This window comes from Salmo trutta, chromosome 16 (genome assembly GCF_901001165.1).
Source record: "Salmo trutta chromosome 16, fSalTru1.1, whole genome shotgun sequence".
NCBI lineage: Eukaryota > Metazoa > Chordata > Actinopteri > Salmoniformes > Salmonidae > Salmo > Salmo trutta.
The window spans coordinates 32671829-32693715 of record NC_042972.1 but is presented as its reverse complement, the minus strand read 5'-3'; the positions used below and the strand labels follow the sequence as shown (position 1 = coordinate 32693715).

The 21887-nt window shown below is 41.3% G+C and overlaps 3 protein-coding genes and 1 long non-coding RNA gene across 9 annotated transcripts in view; 2 read left to right on the top strand and 2 right to left on the bottom strand.

Annotated features, from left to right (window-relative positions):
* Window positions 1–12: 12 nt before the first annotated feature.
* On the bottom strand, window positions 13–4349 carry LOC115150571 (uncharacterized). 2 transcript variants are annotated; one of them, XR_003867128.1, is made up of 4 exons: window positions 4183–4273; window positions 3953–4011; window positions 462–921; window positions 13–95 (listed from the first exon to the last, which is right to left on the bottom strand). It is a non-coding gene; the product is annotated as an uncharacterized LOC115150571 (long non-coding RNA). The 2 variants fall into 2 exon arrangements; XR_003867127.1 differs by lacking the exons at window positions 13–95; window positions 462–921 and adding an exon at window positions 2957–3386 and having other exon boundaries at window positions 4183–4349.
* drc2 (dynein regulatory complex subunit 2) lies at window positions 3761–10412 on the top strand. Of its 3 annotated transcripts, none has more exons than XM_029694003.1 (9): window positions 3761–4046; window positions 5021–5228; window positions 5361–5528; window positions 5898–6067; window positions 6722–6860; window positions 7292–7489; window positions 9291–9509; window positions 9679–9831; window positions 9913–10412. In XM_029694003.1, exons 2-9 carry the CDS (start codon window positions 5082–5084, stop codon window positions 10204–10206), a joined length of 1488 nt encoding a protein of 495 aa, XP_029549863.1. In that variant the 5' UTR covers window positions 3761–4046; window positions 5021–5081; the 3' UTR covers window positions 10207–10412. The 3 variants fall into 3 exon arrangements, with proteins under 3 accessions (XP_029549863.1, XP_029549865.1, XP_029549864.1); XM_029694005.1 differs by lacking the exon at window positions 3761–4046 and adding an exon at window positions 4348–4723; XM_029694004.1 differs by lacking the exon at window positions 3761–4046 and having other exon boundaries at window positions 4348–5228.
* A 19-nt stretch (window positions 10413–10431) lies between these two features.
* Window positions 10432–13427, bottom strand: LOC115150570 (peptidyl-prolyl cis-trans isomerase FKBP11). Its single transcript, XM_029694006.1, has 6 exons — window positions 12910–13427; window positions 12637–12699; window positions 11586–11676; window positions 11155–11188; window positions 10843–10913; window positions 10432–10675 (listed from the first exon to the last, which is right to left on the bottom strand). Exons 1-6 carry the CDS (start codon window positions 13021–13023, stop codon window positions 10473–10475), a joined length of 576 nt encoding a protein of 191 aa, XP_029549866.1. The 5' UTR covers window positions 13024–13427; the 3' UTR covers window positions 10432–10472.
* A 5294-nt stretch (window positions 13428–18721) lies between these two features.
* Window positions 18722–21887, top strand: part of LOC115150566 (receptor tyrosine-protein kinase erbB-3) — a 44937-nt gene continuing 41771 nt past the window's right edge. The window contains exon 1 of one of the 3 annotated variants that reach the window (XM_029694000.1): window positions 18722–19249. In XM_029694000.1, coding sequence (XP_029549860.1) covers window positions 19171–19249 — 79 coding nt within the window. In that variant the 5' untranslated portion in view covers window positions 18722–19170. The remainder of the gene's footprint in view (window positions 19250–21887) is intronic. The other 2 variants (XM_029693998.1, XM_029693999.1) reach the window with 2 other exon arrangements.

Sequence of the window (21887 nt, the reverse complement as noted above, 5' to 3'; positions counted from 1 at the left end):
TCACATTTATAAAGATGTATATAAATGTTTTGCAAGTGAAAAATATATTCCAATCTGTTTTACATGGGCCGTGGAGAAACTCTGGGTGGGCCACCCTGTAGAAAGAGAACACATTCCATCAGAACAGTATTCCACAATCACATCATGCAATCACATCATGCAATAACAGCCAATGTTAGAGGAAAAGCAAGAATGGAAATGTCAGTTTCTGTATTTGACTGAGGATTCTCTCAATCCAAGCAGATATCCCAGACATGAGGACTTGTGCAGGCCACAGGTGTCAAACTCATTCCCTTGTACTTGATTGATCCATTACGGTCACTGACTATTTGGTTGTCTAGGTCTTAATTGGACAAACTGAAAGGAAATAAAGAAAACTAGCACATATTCAGCCCTCCATGGAATGAGTTTGACACTCATGATCACCATTTAATTGCCATGGCAGAGCTTGGAGTACTCACAACTGGGCCTGAAGCAGGATGGTGGTGTGCGGTCCTTCCTGGCCTCTGTGGAGAGGTTCCTGACCACCTTACAGTGGATGGCACAGCTCACGCAGTAGTGCAGTTTCACATAGAGCTTGGGCAAAACAGGCTTGCCAGAAGAAAGGATGTTTGAGTATGAAGTGTAATAAACCAAGGATCTGGTAGATCTAATTGAGCAAAATACATGCTCCAGTGCCATTCAATGCTGGTCCTGGGGACCAACAGTGTGCCTAATAGCATCACATGACTAATTACCCTCAGACCATTCAACAATCTACTCACATTCAAACACGCTAGCCTCTGAGATATCCCTGACGGCAGCAGCCTCAACAATGTTCCTGATGACAAACTTTTTTTATGGCCTTGTCCTTGTGCAGCGGATAGGCTGCACATGCCCACAGCCCTTCTTGGCATGACCGCAGTTCCGTCTCTTCTTAGTCTATAAACAAAGGCATAATGAATGTCTTGAAACATCAGCAGAGACTCACTGTCGAGTTATTCACAAGTGTTCCTCAACTCTAGTCCTTTGTGTAGGTTCATTTCAGCCAATTAGCTACTCCCATTAGCAAGGCTCAATCAACTGATCTAAAAATGTCACAAATGCTGCGTCAGTAATTTCAGTATAATTAATATAGGTAGAATAATTTGTTAAGCACCAACATACAGTGCATACAAAGAACCAACCTGCGATATACCGACTCTTGGTCAACCAAAACAAAACCCATGTTTCAAGCAAGCTCAAGTTCAGTTTCCTCAACTTAAGCCTTATTCAGCATATCAAAAGAGAAAATGTTTATTATAACTGTTGCCTACGAGTTTCCTATTAGTGCAGTGGTCTTTGCCAGAATGTGCAAGAAACTAGCTAACCAACTACAGTACATACCGTACCGGCAAATTAGCAATCTAGTTAGCTAGCTGGTCCACAGTTATACAATATTCAATTAAAAAGCTTGACTTAATGCATCAACAGTCACAGTACTGTGGAAACTATTTTTATGGCTTTGTTTTTTATTAATATTAATGAGTATGTAAAACAAATAGTTAAGTTGAGTTGTTATATAATCAATTGAAATTTATTTAACGTAACTTTAGACAACTTTAATTCATATTGGGAAATCGACCCTGTGAATTGCCTTTGACTGGTCAGTTGATTCATGAATGATGTCACCACACAGGTTACACAGGGCAGTACAGATTCAAAGTATTTTGTCCATTTTAGATGAGAGGTTGATTGGCACTATCTGTGAGATGATTCTAAACCGTTTGAGTCGTTTAATTACGCGTTCCACATGAACCCTCACGTTGGCTATCCATCTTGTACATGTGGTGTCCTCCACTGACAGCCTCTTTTTGTGAAGGCTGGAATTGCTCATTTGACCTTCCTCTCATGTACCAGATCACGGATTGTGAAGCCCCGGTCAGCCATGACCTCATCATCTGGACAGAGGTTCTCCAGAAACCTAGAATCCAACGTTATATATTTGTTGCTACATCTACCTCGATATGCTGAGGGGATGAGCATCACCAGACCACAAGGTGCAATGACCACCACGTACTTTTTTATTTATTTATCCTTTATTTAACCAGGTTGGCAAGTTGAGAACAAGTTCTCATTTACAACTGCGACCTGGCCAAGATAAAGCAAAGCAGTTCGACACATATAAACACAGAGTTACACATGGAGTAAAACAAACATACAGTCAATAATACAGTAGAAAAATAAGTCTATATACACTGTGAGCAAATGAGGTGAGATAAGGGCAGTAAAGGCAATAAATAGGCCATGGTGGAGAAGTAAATACAATATAGCAATTAAAACAATGGAATGGTAGATTTGACAGTAGATGAGTGTGCAAAGTAGAAATACTGGGGTGCAAAGGAGCAAAATAAATAAATAAATAAATAAATAAATACAGTAGGGGAAGGGGTAGTTTGGGCTATTTATAGATGGGCTATGTACAGGTGCAGTGATCTGTGAGCTGCTCTGACAGCTGGTGCTTAAAGCTAGTGAGGGAGATGTGTTTCCAGTTTCAGAGATTTTTGTAGTTCGTTCCAGTCATTGGCAGCAGAGAACTGGAAGAAGAGGCGGCCAAAGGAGGACTTGGCTTTGGGGGTGACAAGTGAGATATACCTGCTGGAATGCGTGCTACGGGTGGGTGCAGCTATGGTGACCAGCGAGCAGAGATAAGGTGGGACTTTACCAAGCAGGGTCTTGTAGATGACCTGGAGCCAGTGGGTTTGGCGATAGTGTTTATAGTTTAGTTTTACTTGATAGTGTTCTGGGCGTAGTAATGGTTGAACGACTCCCCCCTTGAATCCAGATTCTTGCATTCTGTAAAGCAATTTCGGAGCAGTCGATAATCCAGGTTGTTCCTTGGTAATGGTCCTTAAAACATTGTGGCATTGTAGCACGGATGGTCTCCCTTGGCAACCATGGAATGTACTCCCTCAGACTCTCTTCCATCATGTCAATCCAATAACTAATCACTCAACTGACAATACTCTGGGAAACACTAAACCTTTCTGCTAGGTACTGCTGCAGCAAGTTGAGCTTCAGCTTCATCAGAAGTTGATCTGTCAGGTCTAATTGAAAGCTGCCTTTGTAAAAGGGTAGGAGATGTTCCACCAAGAGGGTAGAAAAGGCAGCAAGAGACAAGCCTGTATGCAGTCAACAGAGTGCTTCATTCCTCAGCAGGGTTTTGTAGAGAGGTGCTGCTGGGCACTGTGTCCCTGCCTCACAGGTAGTGGGCTTTATATGATCACCTGAGCTGAAGTTGTGATCACTTAGAGATGGGTCTTCCCATTGGGTTTGGGCATCCTTTTCTGAAGGCATATCCATTCCTTCTATTCGTGTTGGCCAATCCCCATTTTCAATTTGGTGAAAACCTGAACCTGTTGTGTCATCTGTAAAAAAATCAGTATGGCTTGTTAAACAAGTCAATGGACAATTAATAACAAAACACCACACTGCATGGACGCTCCTAATAATATGTAATAAACATAATAATTAAGTATATGTATTTTTATTGAGTTGTAGAGGAAATAAATTGTGCTATTATGAGACTGCTTAGCTACAAGAGCGAGACACAAAATGAGAGAATGCAAACTGCTCAAGCGTTTGGCTTAACGTTACCTGTCACTGATGACTGCCTGACCAACACCCGCACGTTTTACGAGTGGATTTTAAGATTTTGTGCGGTTCTGTCAGTGTAAAACTTTCAAGCTCTCAACGGAAAGTACAACTTTTGCATGCGCTAGCGTCACGCGAATGTTGCCGGAAATAGAAACACAATTGCAACGAACTCGCTGTGACGTTCCAGAATAAGGCGAATACGTTCCATTTTTTCTGCATCAGAATATAAACGAACTGGACCGGAAGCATGGGTGCCGACCGTACATTTCACAACAATGACAGTTTTTAGAAAATGTATTAGTTTTCAAAATCATGGACAATTCAGCAAAGCACTCACCATTTTGAACAGGAGGACCTGAGGGCTGGGTGCCGACCGAATTATATCTCTCTAGCACCCTGGATGTTGTGAACGACACAGAAAGCACTCATATGTATTTGTTTTAATATATAGTTTGCATAATTATGCTATTATCAAATAAATCAAATGTTTACTTATTTTAGTTCTACAAAATAACAATACTATTTTTCTGCGGAAGGATATGTGGCATCTTTGCTAGTAACATTTACCATTATGCATTTCCATTAATCCGCAATTTATAAACATTTGTTTGTACAATCGAAGTTTCTCTGTTGATGTTGCAAATTGACTGGCGCTTCGCTTCGGCATTCCAATACTTTTCTTTCAATGCTAATTGTAAATTATTTAAATTTGCTAGAGAGTAAAAGCATGCGTTTCGTGTTCCTGTCTGTCCTGGACAGCGAGAAATGTCTCCCAAGAAAGGGCACATTTGCCATTATGTTAATTCGCATTACGCTTGCTTATTTGCATAATGCATCGTTTCTGCAGCTGGGTATTGATAAACCTACTTTGCACATTATCACAAGTTACTAAATTAATTGATTTTATGATATTGTTCATTCATTCATTGATAATGATTGCTTTGTCGATACAAATTTTCCTAGCACTTTATTTTTGGCACATTGGCGGCGCGGTATGTGCAGTCTGGCGCGCCCCCTGGGTGGGTTTAACTCCTAGAATGTTGCTAGGAGACCAAACACAAACTCATTTTGTGGAGATCTCGCTATCATATCTCTAGAATTCACACAGGTAAGACATCGCATCATGTTAGTTGTAGCAAATACATTTACGAGTTGTTTGTAAACTGCATGGACATGGGAGGCTCTGGACAAGACCATATCACAGTGCGAAATTGCGTCATAGAATGAATGGTTAAATTAGCTAGACATTGGTCATGAGGTTTTTACTATGCTTTTGCTTGGTTATTGGACATTGCCAACCAACTTGATGTTAATTAAATGTTTAGGCTGTTTTGTGTGGGTTGCTCATTTTTTAAAAGTAGGTCTGTCTTACCTCTTTAATCTTGGCTTCCCATTCTGAATGAAGAGAGTGAAGTGGGCCGAGTGACACCAAAACAGCACCCCAGGTGGAGCTTGAGAGAGGAACCATGCCAAAGAAGGGTGCAAAAAAGGGGGGAGCAGGGAAGCAGGCAGGGATGACAGAGGAAGAGAGACTCTTGTACATGCAGCAGAGGGCCCAGGCAGAGGATGAAATGGCCAAAAGGAAGGAAGACATGCTAACTCAATTTCTCAAGGTACGTTAAAGAATGTAACCCAATGAATAGTCACACAGCCTGATGCAACTTGTTAACCCTATTCTATTCTCAAAATGTCCTTGCATGACCTCTAAGTACTGTCCCCATCATCTCTACCCGTAATGCAACCAGGATAAGCTGCAGAAGGAGGAGCGCAACAGTGCAGTGAACCTACACAAGTTGACGCAGCAGTGGCGAGCAGTTCTCCGCCAGACACGGGCAGCTGAACTGCGCAGTGACATTGCTGTGCTCAGCCAGACCTTTGAGAGGGTGCTGGACCGGAAGGACAGTGTCATCAAGGTTAGGTATTTATTTATTTCCACAAACATCTGTGAGAGACTTCTTCTTGGTGTGTGTGTGTGTGTGTGTGTGTGTGTGTGTGTGTGTGTGTGTGTGTGTGTGTGTGTGTGTGTGTGTGTGTGTGTGTGTGTGTGTGTGTGTGTGTGTGTGTGTGTGAGAGAGAGAGAGACACACACACAGAAGGCTACTGAGGGGAGGATGGCTCATAATAATGGCTGGAATGGAGTGGTATCAAACACATGGAAACCATGTGCTTGATGTCTTCGAAACCATTCCATGAATTCTGTTCCAGCCATTACGTACTCCCAAATGTAGGTATCACCGGCCGCCTGTGGTGTGACAGTCTCTTTTTCTTTCTCTCTGCTGTAGTGTTTGGTGTGTGACCTGAGTGAGGCAGAGCAGCAGTCAGCCCAGGCCCTGCGCTCTCACCTGGAGTGTGTGGACTGTCTGCTGGCCCTGCAGAAGGGTAGGCTGGCATCCCTGGAGCAGCAGTGGAACAGCGGCCTGGAGGGGCTTAGCTACGAATTCAATTCTGAGAGGTGTGTGTAAAACCTTCTCACACACACCATGACAGATACCTATCCGTCCAGTTCTCTAATAGACAGAGACACTATACACAGTTCTGCACAACAATTAATATAACTGAATTATGCTGCACTAAACTATTTAATTGAAAAGCTTTTCTAACCTTGATGCAAGTTTTATATTTACTAGATAGTGATGCTCTGTGTTGTATGTGAATTGACAGCTGTGTGTGTGTCACAAGCGACTGGTGGCACCTTAATTGGGGAGGACAGGCTCATAGTAATGGATGTAATGGAGTAAATGGAATGGTGTGGAACACATCATTTCCATGTGTTTGATACCATTCCATTCAGTCCATTCCAGCCATTACACACCATTCCAGCCATTGTTATGAGCAGTCCTCCCCTCAGCAGCCTCCTGTTGTGTGTGTGAGAGAGTGTATCTTAAATAATTCCACAGCACCCCCCCCCCCCAAAAAAAAACCTTTGCCTTTTGTGAACTACCACTCGCACTTTGTTGATAGCTTCTTTATTGTGGAAAATTTTACTTACTATGACTAAGATATGTGGTTGTCTCACCTAGCTGTCTTAAGATGAATGCACTAACTATAAATCACTCTGGATAAGAGTGTCTGCTAAATAACTTAAATGTGTGTGTGTGTTTCCCAGGGAGCAGATCCTGTCCCAGCACCAGCAGGAGTGTGCTTACCTGGAGGATGTGACCTTTGCCATGGAGCAGTTCTACATGGAGGTAGATGGGGAGGCTCGCCAGGACTACCAGAGCACCAGAGACGACATCAAGAACAGGGTAGGGGCTGGCTCAGACAACCAGCATCAGAGTTGTTTTTCCCTCTGGTGGGCCTCTTTCATTTCCCCTCTCTCCATTTGCAGATCCTCACAATTGGTCTAGGATAATCTCACCTCTTTAGCATGCTAGCAGATACCCATAGACTTCCAGCCATTGGGCTAACACTAGTTAGCATTGGCTTGCAAAACTACCTCTAACTTCCTTCATACTGGACACAGACATAAAAAATGGTATCCATGAGTTCATCTGAGTTCATCATTTGGGGAAGTAGATAAAGGGCCTCATTGCCAAAATCCCGAAGTATCCCTTTAACCTTAATCATTATGAACAACAGAACAAAACAAGCCTTGAACCAGCTGTTAGGGGATATTGTGTGAGCTGGCTTACATTCCCTGTCTGTGATCTGTGATCTCCTTTCCCTCTCCCATTAGAACATAGAGGAGAAGCATGCGTTGAGGATCCAGTTAGAGGGGACGGTGGAGGGCCTGTGGCGTCAGTTCCAACATGCCCTACGCAGCTACAATGAGGCTACAGAGGACCGTCACATCGCCTTTGAGTCGTTGAGGACCCGCGACCAGCGCAGTGCCCAGGAGATCGACACGCAGATGAGGAGGCTGCAGAAGATGCAGGTCAGTGTAGGGCTACAGAGACTACTTTTCCAATGGGGGCCGATTCAGACTTAGGAAATCTATGCCTTTTTAACATGTTTTGATTGAAACACTTCTCAGTATTTGGTATTCAGACTTACCGTATGCAGGTGCGCAACAAACTCTTTGGGTGTGCCTCCAATATGCGCACTGAATACATTTAATTAAACTGCTGAAAACCCTCCCACTTGTTGGCCAACAGATTTTCTCATGGAGTTTTCAGTACATTTATCAAAAGCCATCCCTTTAAATACGGTGTACCTTTTAATTATCATTTTCTCAAGACTCACTAGAATATATCGAGAGAACGGGTTCAGAGTATTAGAGATCAATGAAGAAAGCCATCAAAATATGTTAATCATATTAGTCTCCGTTTAGTAGATATAAAAATCTGTTGATTATTTAGGTTTAGGAAAGTATTTATGAATCTACCTAATTAATACATTTAAAAAACTGGTTTGGAGTGCCTTTATGCACAACGTATATTGATTAATCAAAAATACATAGGTTTGGTTCATCCTGAAAGTTGCTATATTCAATTGTTCAATCCATGAAATATTGGAAGGGGAGAAAAGTGTAGTCATATAAATCTACCTTAGTTCCATCATCAGTGAGTATTGTGATGACAACAGTCCAGTTGTCGTGAACCGTGTGCCAGGCTCCAGGTTTAAACTGCCACATTTTGTCTGCGTTCCATAATGATTCAAATAGGCTACATGTCCCAAATTATTGGACAATTTGTAATTAAAAATGATTTACTACTGCTAGCGACCCTCCGCAACAACCACATGGACAGGACAGCGTTTACAGAGGAAACAAATAAAGGTCGGCAAAATCAAACAATGGAATGATAGGAAGGGAATTAACCCTAAATTGACAGTTAAATATGTGTGGTTATTACTTATGGTCGCTACCAATAGAAAATTGTAGGAAACAGGAAAAGTTGGGGAATATGATTAAAACATTCTAGAGCGCACAAAGGTACAATCTGGCATGACTGTCATTCTGCTCGGCTTTGCATCTCCAAGATTTATCCTTAAAAGTTAAGGCCATACGATTTAAATTATGCACAGCGGCACAACATTTCGTACTTCACTGTGGGAAAGGGGCATAAATACCTGTCATGTTGATAAGCTTTTCAGTTTGCAGCCATATTACTGATTTCAAATTTGTCTCCATAAGTTAAAATAGATCTAAAACAATTATTTATATTTACAATCCCCTTATCCAAATGGATTACTCATTTACCTAGCTCTTTATCAATTTATAAATGACAGTGCGTGGAGAATGGCGTTATTACTATCGGGTAAAAATAAAGATGTTTTTCCACTTGGAACCGACAGGTTGCTTGACCTTATTCATGGTTTCCTCACGAGTAAAGGTGTTGGAATTATGAGGGAATTAAGTCAAGGTCAGAATAGACGTATCTGTAGACACACCTCTGACACCTCCATTTCTGTGATCACCTCCCCAAACTAATATCTGGCTGTCACATGCATTTCCCCATACTTAAGATCAAGGTCAGAATACGCATAGAGAAAAATGCATAAAAGGGAATTAAGTACCATTTACAGGCGCGTAACTCGGGTCTGAATTCATCCTATGTAGAATACAGGGTCAAGAGGACTACTCTGCAACATTCTACCATATGAAAATAGAATGCTTATATTGCTCATCTGTTATGTGATTGTATTAACTTTATTTGAATACAGTATTCATGCATGCCCTCTGTATGTCAGCATGAGTGCTCGTTTCCCACTGTATGTGTGTGTCTCCCCTCCAGGACTCTATCTCTGCTCTGCGCTCTAGGCTGAACTCCAGCCAGAAGGAGAGTGAGGGGGCAGCAAGGGGCCTGAGGGCGGCCAGGGAGGAGGTGACCCTGCAGGCTCGCCAGCTCAAGGCCCAGCTGAGCCGTGCCCGTGCAGCCGAGAGGGACCAGCTCACCAACCTCACTGTGCACAGCAACGCCGCTGCCAAGAACCTACAGGGCATCATCACTAAGGTGCTAACGTTAATGCATGTGGCCACATACAGTATATACGTTTAGCAGCCAGACATACACACGCTTTGACTTACATAGGCATACATTGACAGCACACTTATGCATGTGTACTGACTGACATTCACTTCCTATGAATTCTCACACCCTGTCCTGTGATGTTATGGATCAGGGGGAGAGGCTGCTGCGTCTGGCTGAGATGTGTCGTAAACTGGAGACAGAACATGAGAAAGTCCTGCCCTTCTACACCTCATCTCTCACTGCTGAGGAAGAGAGCCAGGAGAGAGCTAATGCTATGGAGCCTCCATCTGAGGAGCTGGCACAGGTATTGGTAGTACTGTATTATACACACACTGATCTGATCTTTGACTCCCACCTAACTTCATTTGTAACCTGGTGTGCTCAGGCCATGCTGGACTACCTGGTTCTGGAGCGGTTCTGGCAGCGTTATAACAAGGTTCTGCTGGAACGGTTGTGTTTGGAACGGGAGAGAGGAGCTCTGACCCAGGAGAACCAGCAACTGCGGATCGTACTGCGCCAGTATCTGGATGGCATCTCCGTTAGCGACGAGATCCTCCGACATCGCAACCCCCTGCTGATGGTGTCACGGCCCACCCTCGCCGTTCAACCCACTGCTGACGCCCAACGCAAACGCCACACTGTCATTGAGGCAGCACATGTTGTGCAGCGCACGCTGTAGACACAATAACAGGCTCACGTCACACACCATCACTCCTAGATTAACTTCAAAAGGGGTTTAAGTTGTACACTGACTAGGAGTAACTAACTTCAAACTGCCAGAATGCACTCCTGACAGAACTCAATTCCTTATTCTATTTGTGTGTAAATTCATTCTACCAGGTGTCTTACAATATCCATCAAATAAAAGAGGACTATTCCATCCGATAATAACAGCGTTCCCTTGTTGTTTTTACATTTTATTATTTAAATAGTTCTGAGTTTCCTTTATTTATTCTTGCTCTTCTTGGCCTTCTTCTTGCCTGGCCGCTGGGCATTGGCCTTGTTATAGAGGTAGAGGCCCACCATGCCCAGCAGAGTGGGAACCAGACCCAGACACACTAGGGGGAAGACATCGTTCACCATCTTCTGCCATGGTGTTGCCTGGATCAGTGACATCACCTCCACTTCAAACTCTAGAGCAGCATCAGCTAACAGGACACAGGGAAGAAGAGTGAGAGAGGATCAACTACTGAGTTGTGTGTGTTGCTGTGCTCAGCCAGACCTTTGAAAAGGTGCTGAACTAGCTAGACAGTTAAAAGTGAGACATTTATTGCCGTATTTATTATTGTGTGTATATGCAGATGTGGTTAAGTACCTGGGATGGTGGGAGGGTATCCTCTCTTTCCATAGGCAAGGTGTGGTGGAATAGTGGTCTTGATTTTTTGTCTAGAGAACCATAAGACAGACCGAGGTTATTCTCATAGATTTTCATGTCATCCACTATTTGTGACATTTTACCAAAGTAATTTGAGACAGGATCTTTGATTGCTTCACATAGTGGTAATATCTATATTTGAAACTAATTGTCCTTGCTTAGCCAAGTCATATTGAATTCCTAGTGGAAGTGGTTCTAAATTAATGTAGTCCACTTCAATGTTGTATTGGCAGACCTTGACTGTTTACTTACCCTTCACAAACTCCAACCAAGCTCTGTTCCAGACCTGTTGGAGATACAGTATCACAGTGAATGATGCAATAAACACTGCACTGCAAGTGTGAGCTATATTTGAAGGTATATTTAAGCAATAAGGCACGAGGGGGTGTGGTATATGGACAATATACCACTAAGGGCTGGATACAGCCCTTAGTGGATATTGGCCACATACCACAAACCCCCCAGGTGCATTATTGTTATTATGAACTGGTTACCAACGTAATTAGAACAGTAAAAATAAATGTTATACCCGTGGTATACGGTCTGATATACCACAGCTGTCAGGCAATCAGCACTCAGGGCTAGAACCACCCAGTTTATAGTACTGTTAACTTAAGCTAGTGTTCCTGTTTTATGTGATCAATATATTGTCTAAAACTCTTTTTGAATGGTTGTGATTTTACCAGGGATAACGGTCCTCTTTCCCAACACAACAACAAGGGGGTCCCGGGACAGTGATGAGTCAATCACCTTGCCATCTGCCAGCAGTTTACCCTGTTCAGAGCATTGGAACAATATGGTAGGTGCATGTTAAGAGATTTTGCACGCAAGCTGTGATTCTAATCTAGATGGTTAAGATGCATATCCTGTTCAAGTCACATTAAAATGTGAAACACTTGACAGACTGTTCAACTTTCTTTACAGGAGTGGCTGCACTGGGCACACTGGTTGAATCAATGACCTCGTCGTTTTAATGACATCACGTGGGACCATTCTAGCCAATGAGATGGCAGACACGCATGTGAACAACCCGCACAACGGTTTTCACTAGTTAACAGCCACAGTCAAAATTGGCTTTATCGTAAAAATGAAAAAAATGTGCTTTTTGGTTTTAATGTAAGATTAGCAGTGTGGTTAAGATTAGAAAACGCCACCTACTGCTGAAGACAGATTTTAGACCCAGTTATGCCTCATCCTTTCTGGTTTGGTCATGTTCTCCTGCTCAGACATTGCTGAGGCATGACAGATCTTACAACGCCTGGTTTGGTATTTTACTTATCAAACCACATGTTATAGCAATCTGGTAATGAGCAGGAGTGCTGACGTGTTCCAGCTCCCCCATCACACTACCGAGTAGAATGTTTGGCATGCGGAAAACGTGTCCATTGCACATGGGGTAAAACACGCAATTTACTAGCCATCCCAGATATGATTACAAACTAAGTGTAATGCAAAACTGAAAGTTGCTTTTATTTGACTGGCACACGAATTTCCCCAGTCTTTAGTGAAACGAACTTGCTGCTTCACACCGTGCCACATAGGCAAGATCGTATCGAGGTGCAATGAATCAGCACCACTTCAATTGCAGAGAACACTTTTGACCAGATTTCATAAAAATCGACAGTTGTCTCAATAAGCATGTAGGCTAGGTCTGATGTCAAACAGGGCGTTGCCTAGCCTACCTTTGAAATTGAAAATGTTAGTTAGGCCATTAATTTACACTTTTTTTCTTACCGTATAGTGGATTTGTAGCGTGTCTCCCATTTCTGACATTATAGAGCAAGTTTCGGGTTTCACCTTATGAAGGGGGGGAAATAAAATCAAGTAATATTTGCATTCAAAATAAGACATCGTTTTATTACATAAAATAAGCGATACCTTAATAACAAGCTGATAGGCCTACATTGTTTCAATTTGGTCTGAATGTTGCAATGCATTATTGTATTCGGCTCGTGCAAGAGTCGCCACTTTCCTATCGCTGCGTTGGCGAAAACAGACAGAACTCACCAAGGTTTCCACCAATAACTCTTCCACAACATTTTCCTCGGCTTCAGCATCCTGTGCTGCAACATAAACGAAAGCAGCGAGCATGACTAGGATGACCCCAATCTTGGCTTTCATTGTAAATCCGACCTTTTGGAAAAACTATCCAACTAACTTCAGTGAAGCTGTAGAGCATGCACGTGCCGACGATTGACTATCGAAGGTAAAGCAGGCTAGAGGCCGGTTAAGGATGATGTGTTGTTATATTAGGCTATGGCGATAACGGGGCAGCCGAACCACGGACGTTGTCCTAAAACACCTGGGTCGCCGAAGTGCCCGCCTTAAACATTCCGCCAGCAACCCAGAAGTCCCTTGCTGATGGGTAACGGTGCAGTTACATTCTTCGTGTCGGTTGAGGGCAGTTGTGAGTCTGATAAAAGCCTCAGCAGTTAGGATATATCCTTTCAACTGGCCTAGGACCAGGCTACTTTCATCGCGATCTGAAACCTCAGATCATGGGGGTTCCCATGGTTGCTGCCAGTTGTGCTGTATCTGATTAGCGCTATAGCTTGTTTGTTTACTTTCCATACCTCACATGACAGTCACCACCATCTGTACTGACCTGTGTGCCAGCTGGACTCAATTATGTGTATATAAACCCTAGATTGTTGATGTTATGGTTGACCATTGAGGCTTTGAAGCCATCGGTCCGCCATATTGGCACTCCCCAGTGCAACCTGGTCTCAGAGCAAAACGTATTATATTTTACAAAAGTCCAGCACCTCCATTTAGTGTGATATGTTACATTACATTGGCCAACCAATGTTGTAGCGGTCTTACAATTACATATGAATTGCAAGACGTATAGTATCTTACGTCTTGATCATTTAGTATGACAATTTGTTAGACTACTTTAGTATGATATGCTACGTTTGACTGCTTTAATATGATATGCTACGTTAGGCATTAAGGTTAGGGCTAGGAGTTAGGTTAAAGGGTTAGCTACCATGTTAAGTAGTTGCAATGTAGGTAAAAAGTAGTAAGTAATTGCAAAGTTGCTAATTAGCTAAAATGCTATAGTTGTCTGTGATGAGATTCGAACCTTTGGGATGCTATATTTTCGCATTATATATCCAACCACGCTTCTTTCGTTTTTGCCTTAAGTAATCTAATGTCAGACCAAACATAACATACTAATTTCAGTGTCCTGAATTTACATAGACTAATGTAACCTAACATAAAGTAACAATTCATACTAAATGGAGTGGCACAGATTAAGAAAATATAAGCAGCCCTCCACAGTATTTCAATGAAATGTTAAGGACAAAAGTACATGTGTTAAAGCATTTTTGTTGTTGTATTGGGAATAGTAATGTTAGAAATCTCAAAATGTATAGCTTAAGAATTGTATTTATTTTTTGTTTAGTTCACAATATAATTTAATAATATTCATTAAGGTGTCTGTAATATAACACGTGGCAAAAACGAATGTAGACACTAATAAATGCATTTCTATAGCTTCCAAAATATTTTTTACAAGATGGAGACACGTTGGTTTCAACACAGCACCCCATATTAGTAATCTAGTGTATTTATGAATCATTGGCTAAAATACAGCTCTTTAAAAGAGAAGGGTGCAATTGTGGCCGGCAATTGCGGCGTTCCTGCATTTGGGCATTGGCAGGAACCCCTCTATATATACTTCTATGGGTCCATTTTTAAAATAGGACTCCCGTACACAGTCTGGAGGCGGGGGCGCTCCAGTACAGTAGGTGGCGGTAATGCACCATTAAATTGGATGGAAACCACCAATAAACAAACCCCACAGAAGAAAGGACAGGCGAGTCCAGTGTTGCCAACTTAGCGATTTTGTCGCTATATTTAGCAAGTATTCATACCCCTCTAGCGACAAATCTAGCGACTTTTTCTGGTGTTATTGGAGGCTTTTGGAGACTCTGACGTGAAAACACGTATCGTTCTTACTCATCTCAACGAGCAGCGGGTGCTGCCGTGGGCCCAACCCCCGTCACAAAGCACTCACAGGCGGCCCAGTCCTCGCGCTGAAGTCAGAGCAGGAGATGTTCACCCCTCCGCGTCCAGACTGCAAATGAATCGCGCATGCGGGAAGCCGCCGCTGGCTGATCCCGTCCTGGCTTACATTCAGGGCGGGATGTAAATGTAAAATGTTCTTTGTCTAAAATAAATCACTGCACAAAAATAAATCACTGCATTTGACTCACACAGCCTCAGTCACTTACTCATCTTGTCCAATGTGTGTTTGCTTCTCTGTGACATAAGATAAACATCTAGCTGTCTAGCTCATCATGTCTCAGTCTAAACTGTACACTCAAAAATACAGAAAGGAGTGGGAATCAAACCCTGAATTCAAAGGCTGGTTGAAGCTGTTTATTAGAGATGATACACGGGTATACTGCCTGTATTGTAAGGCTGATTTCTATGCCAAACTTCGTGATCTAAAAAAACACATGACAACTCAAAAACATACTCAAAAGGCAAAGCCTTATAATGTGATCACATTGGAGAAGCATGTAGAGCTGCTTTCTCAGACTCCACTGCTGCTACCCACTTCAAAATGCACAGGACAACGTGCACATAAATGATTAATGGTGTTCTAGCACCATATTTTCTGAAAAAGTTGGTCGCAGATGTGGGTGACCAGCGTTTCAGCCTCCTCCTCGATGAGTCCACTGCAGTGGCGGTTCTAGACCATTTCAACTGGGGTGGGGCCAAGCTGGGGCCAGTTGTACTGTTAGAAGGGCCAGTTACATTAGACGTTATTGTTGTCATATCATTTTCTTCACTGCATTGCAGGCATTAGCAGGCAAAATACCATGTTCATAATCATCATCGTTGCCACTGTCTAATAACGGATGTAAAAAAAATAACAATAGCATGACTATCAATTTATTTGACATGCTCATTTAATATATTTAATTATTTGCACAGTTTGTTACTTACAAATAAGCAGGGTGAAACCATTTCACTTTGTATTTTTCAGGTGTTGTATTCTATTTTGACCTGTCAGATACAGTATGTTGTTAACACTTAAAGCTAATGACAGTATAAATGGAATGCATTGAGAATATTCATCACATTACTAGAACAATACCTGACCTCAAACCTCCCTCTGATTGTATTCTGTCAAGCCGGAATTCTTACTAGTTGGTAGGTGATCAAATACTTATGTCATGCAATAAAATGCAAATTAATTACTTAAAAATCATACAATGTCATTTTCTGGATTTTTGTTTTAGATTCCGTCTCTCACAGTTGAAGTGTACCTATGATAAAAATTACAGACCTCTACATGCTTTGTAAGTATGAAAACCTGCAAAATCGGCAGTGTATTAAATACTTGTTCTCCCCACTGTATGTGACAGATGTGGTGACATTAGATGAAACTAAAGTAGATGACATACAGTCAACAATCAGAGTATTATTGGCTATGGCCCTCTATCTGCACTAGATCCCATCTCCGGTTCTCCAGTACCCCCAACAATTCACATTGTTATTGTAGCTCTGGACAAGCACAACCGATTCAACTAATCATCAGGTCCTGAATGAGTTGAATCAGGTATGTTCGTCCGGGGCAAAAATGTGTGCTGTTGGGGGTACTCAAGGACCAGAGTTGGGATCCACTGGTATGGAGTGCTCCATCACATCTTGCCTAGAGCCAGGACATAATCACATGAAGTAATTTCTGTAATAAACCTGTGCATGTTTTCATGTTGGCCAGATGAGGTCAGTCTTCACCAGCACAGCTCACTGGCGAACGCATTACAAAAATGTTATTGCCATATGCCTATGAAATGTTTCATTGCCTGGCCTAACATGCAGGCAACTTTTGTCTAGCTGAATGAAGATATTGTAAAACAACCCCTACATGCTTGTGTTTAACTCTATCTTTGTTTATTGTATTTGACCCCATACCTCAGTGTTAACCAAGATGAAACAAGAGGTCCTTTTTCGAAATTATAAGATCTTTGAGAAGATCTTCCTGGTAGAACCTCTGGCTATAGTGAGATATTTACTATTTGTTTTAACATTGCATAACAGTAGGTTTATGGCAATGGCACAAATAAGAACATTTTGGGGTGTTTTGGAGGGTGGTTCTACTAAACTAACATATGGAATTGTTTCAAGATGATCATACCATGGATCATTTAACTATATGATTTGGAATTTTAGGAACCTTTTACGTATCAAAAAAATATATTAAAAAAAATGATTTGATAAAATATTGAATGAAATATTATAGCCCATAGAAACGCATTGATTAACACATTCATAAATGACAAAAAACAGTAAAAAAACAAATCATAAGGAATAAGGTTTTGAAGTGTCTGTCCTATTATCTAGGAGATATAAGAAAGCGCAGGATTTTTTTTGGACACATATTTAACCCCTTGTTTTTGTTGGCAGAAAACTACCTCCGTACTTCTATTCATTTGTATGGGTTATGTTCAGATAACTCCTGAGACACTTGTGGGGGTAGTAGAGCAAAATGGAGAACACCATCATGTTCGTGAGTCTCTTCTTTCCATAGAGTGGTCATTAGTTTGTAGCCCAAAATGTTGGGACACTACAGATGTTTTCGTGAGAAGACCAATTTTTGGGATGTCTCCTGGTCTGACAAACAGCTGTACCTCTGCCACTTTCCAGGGCAGATGCATAAGGGTGACATTGGCGGATGTGAGACGCAGACCAATTTCTCTAGTTTAAACTAATGGATTTTGATAGGGATTTTTTAAATTATGTTCATTAGCTTGACACATGGGTGCGTCAATACACTCAAAGATTTTAATTAGTGCCTGTCTGTTCAATCACTGACAGACACACTCACACAGACTGGAGTTACAGGCAGAGCCAGTTTCAAGAGAGCAGTTGTTAAGCTGGCTCATCCACTCAGACAGACATGTCTGTCTCTCTCCCTCTGTGTGTGTGTGTTTTTATTTTTGTGTGTGCGTGTGTGTGAACTATTCTGAGTCATTGTTCAATCGACAACCATCATGATGACATATAAACAGTATATTCATATGCAGGTCCTCTACTAGGATAATCATCAGTTCATCACTGTCTGTCACAGAATACCAACATTTAAATAGTTGAATTCATTTGATGTACTGAGAAAAACAATGTTTCAGTGACGCACACGAGAGAATGCAAGAATGTTTGCCCCCTCTGTGCACGGGCTTGTAGGGTTGAGAAGTAAATTTGACCCGTGGACAATGCTGTCATTCTGATAGCGCTGGTCCAGCCCCTTTCAAAGAAAGAGTGACCAGTCCACGCTACCTAGGTACAATTCCGCCATTCACGGAGAACAGCGGGGCTTGTCACCAATGTAACTCTCAACAAGCAGACATTTATCAATGGTGGACTTACATTAGCCCTGCGATAAGCCAGGAATACCAAACGATGTTGAGTCAATTGTGTGTAGTGTTGTTAATCATAATTAATTGGTAGGGCTACAAGAATGTCTACAATTTATTTTTTCAAATACTTTATGTATATAATTATGGAAGGATATCCAAAAGACATTACAGAAATCAGAAAGATGATACGAAAATGATTTGTATTTTTCATATTGACATGACCAATACGATTAATATAGGCGAATAAAAAAAAGCATGATGAATAGGTTCAATAATGATTAATTCGGGACACTTCGATACAAAGTGATTTTCGTAGCAGGTTAGGAGAGCAATTTCCCAACCTTAACCCCAGTCTCCTAACCTGTTATGTTAATTATCCTTGCCTGCTGCGTACATTCTCCTAACCTGCTACGAAGACAGTTGTGGAGTAGCCTGCAGACGGCGCATTTGTCTCTGGTTGGTTCAACGACAATCTCTTGTCCAATCAGTGACTACCGATGATTTTACACATCAGAGAGGTTGAAAGATTGTAAACTCTGTTCCAAACAGATATACACTCTCCCAATCCTAGCCTATATTTTTGTCAATAGGCCTACGAGTCGGCTTTTTACGTTTAGTTTTTCTGTAAATTAAAGGATTCTTTTAATAAATTCGAATCTGCTGATTAGCCTTCTGCTGCAAAGAAAACGTTCAAGATTGGGGACTCTTCAATCCGAATTTATTTACTTTGCCTGTTCTCTATGAGATACTGTACATAGCAGGGGATACATGTTTACATTTAAATGATTTATTCGACTAACAATTCATGAGCAGGCAGGAAACCGTCGAGGGTAGTCGATATTGTACATCTCTACCAGCTCGTAATGTTTAATAAATTGTGTCAACTGTCGGAATGAGGGGACTCCGGAAGGTGCTCGCGCTGTGCGTCGCGCTACCATGGCTCCAGCTCACCTGCGCTCAAACTCAAGAAGGTAAGTTTCGTGCCTCTATTGGGCTCGCCGTCAAATTGGTTAGACTTTCTCTCAAATAATTTCCTATTCCCCCGACAGTGCCCAAATTTCTGTTTAAAAAACCTATTATGAAAATGAGGTGTCATTTGGGAATTGGCCCAAAGTGTCTCATTCTGTGGGATACCTCATTTACGCCTCAAGAAAGTTGCCTATTATTTTGTCAATAATCCCAATGTGGTTTGTGTTTTTTTAGGAGGGACCAATCCCACAGAGTTGTGTACATAAAATAGTCAATATGGCATCACTTGTCTTCACCTAAATCAGTGCTGTGAATCTGACCCTCGAGACAAAACCCGTTTCCATATGTGCTGAACCTGTTTGCTGTGTGTTAGTCGACTTAAGTTAGCCGACTTTCGAAACAGTGTGTTTGTATGTGTTTGTGTCAGCTGTGTCTGTGTTATCGCTTGCCATGCAAGTTGTTAAGGACCAGCAGCTCCTCCTTATAAATGTCTAAGAAAACAATGTTTACTTTCTGTTCTTTTGTGTCTTTCTCACTTTGCACCTCAAAAGTGTTCCTGGTAAATACTTCCTAATCTGTGCAGTTTATTCACCTGGTATTCATAGTGGGTCAGGTGTGAGTGTGTATAGCCTCCATGTCAGAGTGAGGTGTTGTGATTCGAATCACAAACAACCACAAACACTGGCTGAACTTTGCCTATGTACTTATGTCATCCGGCTGTAGGTAAATAAGGTGGTGCATTGCAGGAGGAAAACAATGTAAACAACAGGTCAGGGTGATCCCCATCAGGTGACAGTCATTGGAGGATAAAAAGCTGAAGTAAATAGACTCATACTGTACATGTCACACAACAGTACAAATAGATTTAATGTAGATTTTGATCAGCATCAAATCAATACTAGTTTTCCTCTGCATAACACACTATCCTTATTTCAATGTATTCTCTAGAGATCTATAACTCCTCATCAATATCTGGTAAACAATTCATTCATTACTGGTAAATGTTGCATGGATCATTTTTTTTTTTTACATGTTAATAAATTGTTTATTACACAATGGACCAGAGTTGAATCTGCATGTTAAAAGACTCACAATTTATTTACTGAGGGACAGCTGGTCCTATATATAACAGGTTGGCTCCAGTCAAATTTAATGAAATATCATTTGATTGATGGACTGGTTGATTCATTGTCCTATATGTGACCATGGGCACTGGTCAGGTAGTGCTTTGTTGTCTTAACCATCGGGGATGTGGCACAGAGCTCAAGATTACAAGGCCCTGTGTGCCATAAACTCATATCAGGGTTCAGAGATAACGATAACTGCCATGTCATAAAAATATACCTATCACAACACTTTCTCAGGCATCTCTGAAGTTTGGATTTTCCTCAATCTCTTCAAGCTTGTTTCTATCACCTGGAACTGTGTGTGTAAGTGTGTGTGTGTGTTTGTCTGTGTGTGTTTGTCTGTGTGTGTGTGTGTGTGTGTGTGTGTGTTTGTCTCTGTGTGTGTGTGTGTGTGTGTGTGTGTGTGTGTGTGTGTGTGTGTGTGTGTGTGAGTGTTGAGGTTTGACATTCCTGGCATGACTATTCTAATGCTCAGATGTTTGTGACTGTAGCATATTTATCTGAATCATTTCATTCTTGTTATATTACACAAATGTATTTTCAATGATTGATCATTTTGTGATTTCTGGTAAAGACCTTAATTGAATTATGATGCACACCCTTGTAGAATGTGCATTATTTTTGGTTAATAAAAAACAAACAATTTACCTGTTCAGGTTTTATACTGCAGATGTTGGTGTCAGGTCTGTGAAATAGAGAGGTAGGAAAGCTTGGTTATTTCCTGTGATGGGGGAAAAACCGATACAGTTATATATCAGGATATTATTTTTGACGATATATCGCAATATTATTATTATTATTTAAATAGTTCCAAAATGTATTTATAGCTTTGATTTAATTTCCTTCTTTGTTATTGCACAATAACTACCCACACAAAACAATTTGTGCCTTACAGGTAATCCTCTCAGTGTTTACTGCTTCACTAGAGGGACACCTGTTCTTATTTACGGATACGTCACAAAAAAATGTTGTCGCACCTGTTAGTGAGGCATGTTATTGTGTAACCCCTGAACTTTTCAATGTCAACACTAGTGTTCCCTTCGCAACACAGGTAGTTGTACCCCTTACAGTGAATATTTACCATTTTCATCTATCACAAATAATACCCTGTGGGAAGAGAACAATAGTACCGTTTTTTTTCATCACTGATGTAATTTTCACCAGTAAGTGGTACATTTTCACAACTCTTAGTACGAAACTCAAAACAGATCATCAAAAGGGCAGTTCTTTCAAAACTCTAAGTGCAAAATCCTACACTCACTTTTTCACCAAACTTAATCAGTGTTTCATCTAGAAATACATGTTTCACATTGCAATACATGTTCATATTAAGTCATTGTCTTTTACAATGCAATGCTCATATTATTTTGAGAACTACATAATTAAAATACATGTCTGTAAAGTACAAGCCTCACTGTAATCAGTGCCTGGAATCTGGTTCAGGTTATTAATCTACCAGGGTGTTTACAAATACTACAGAAACAAGATCATCCACATGTAGTGATCACATTTT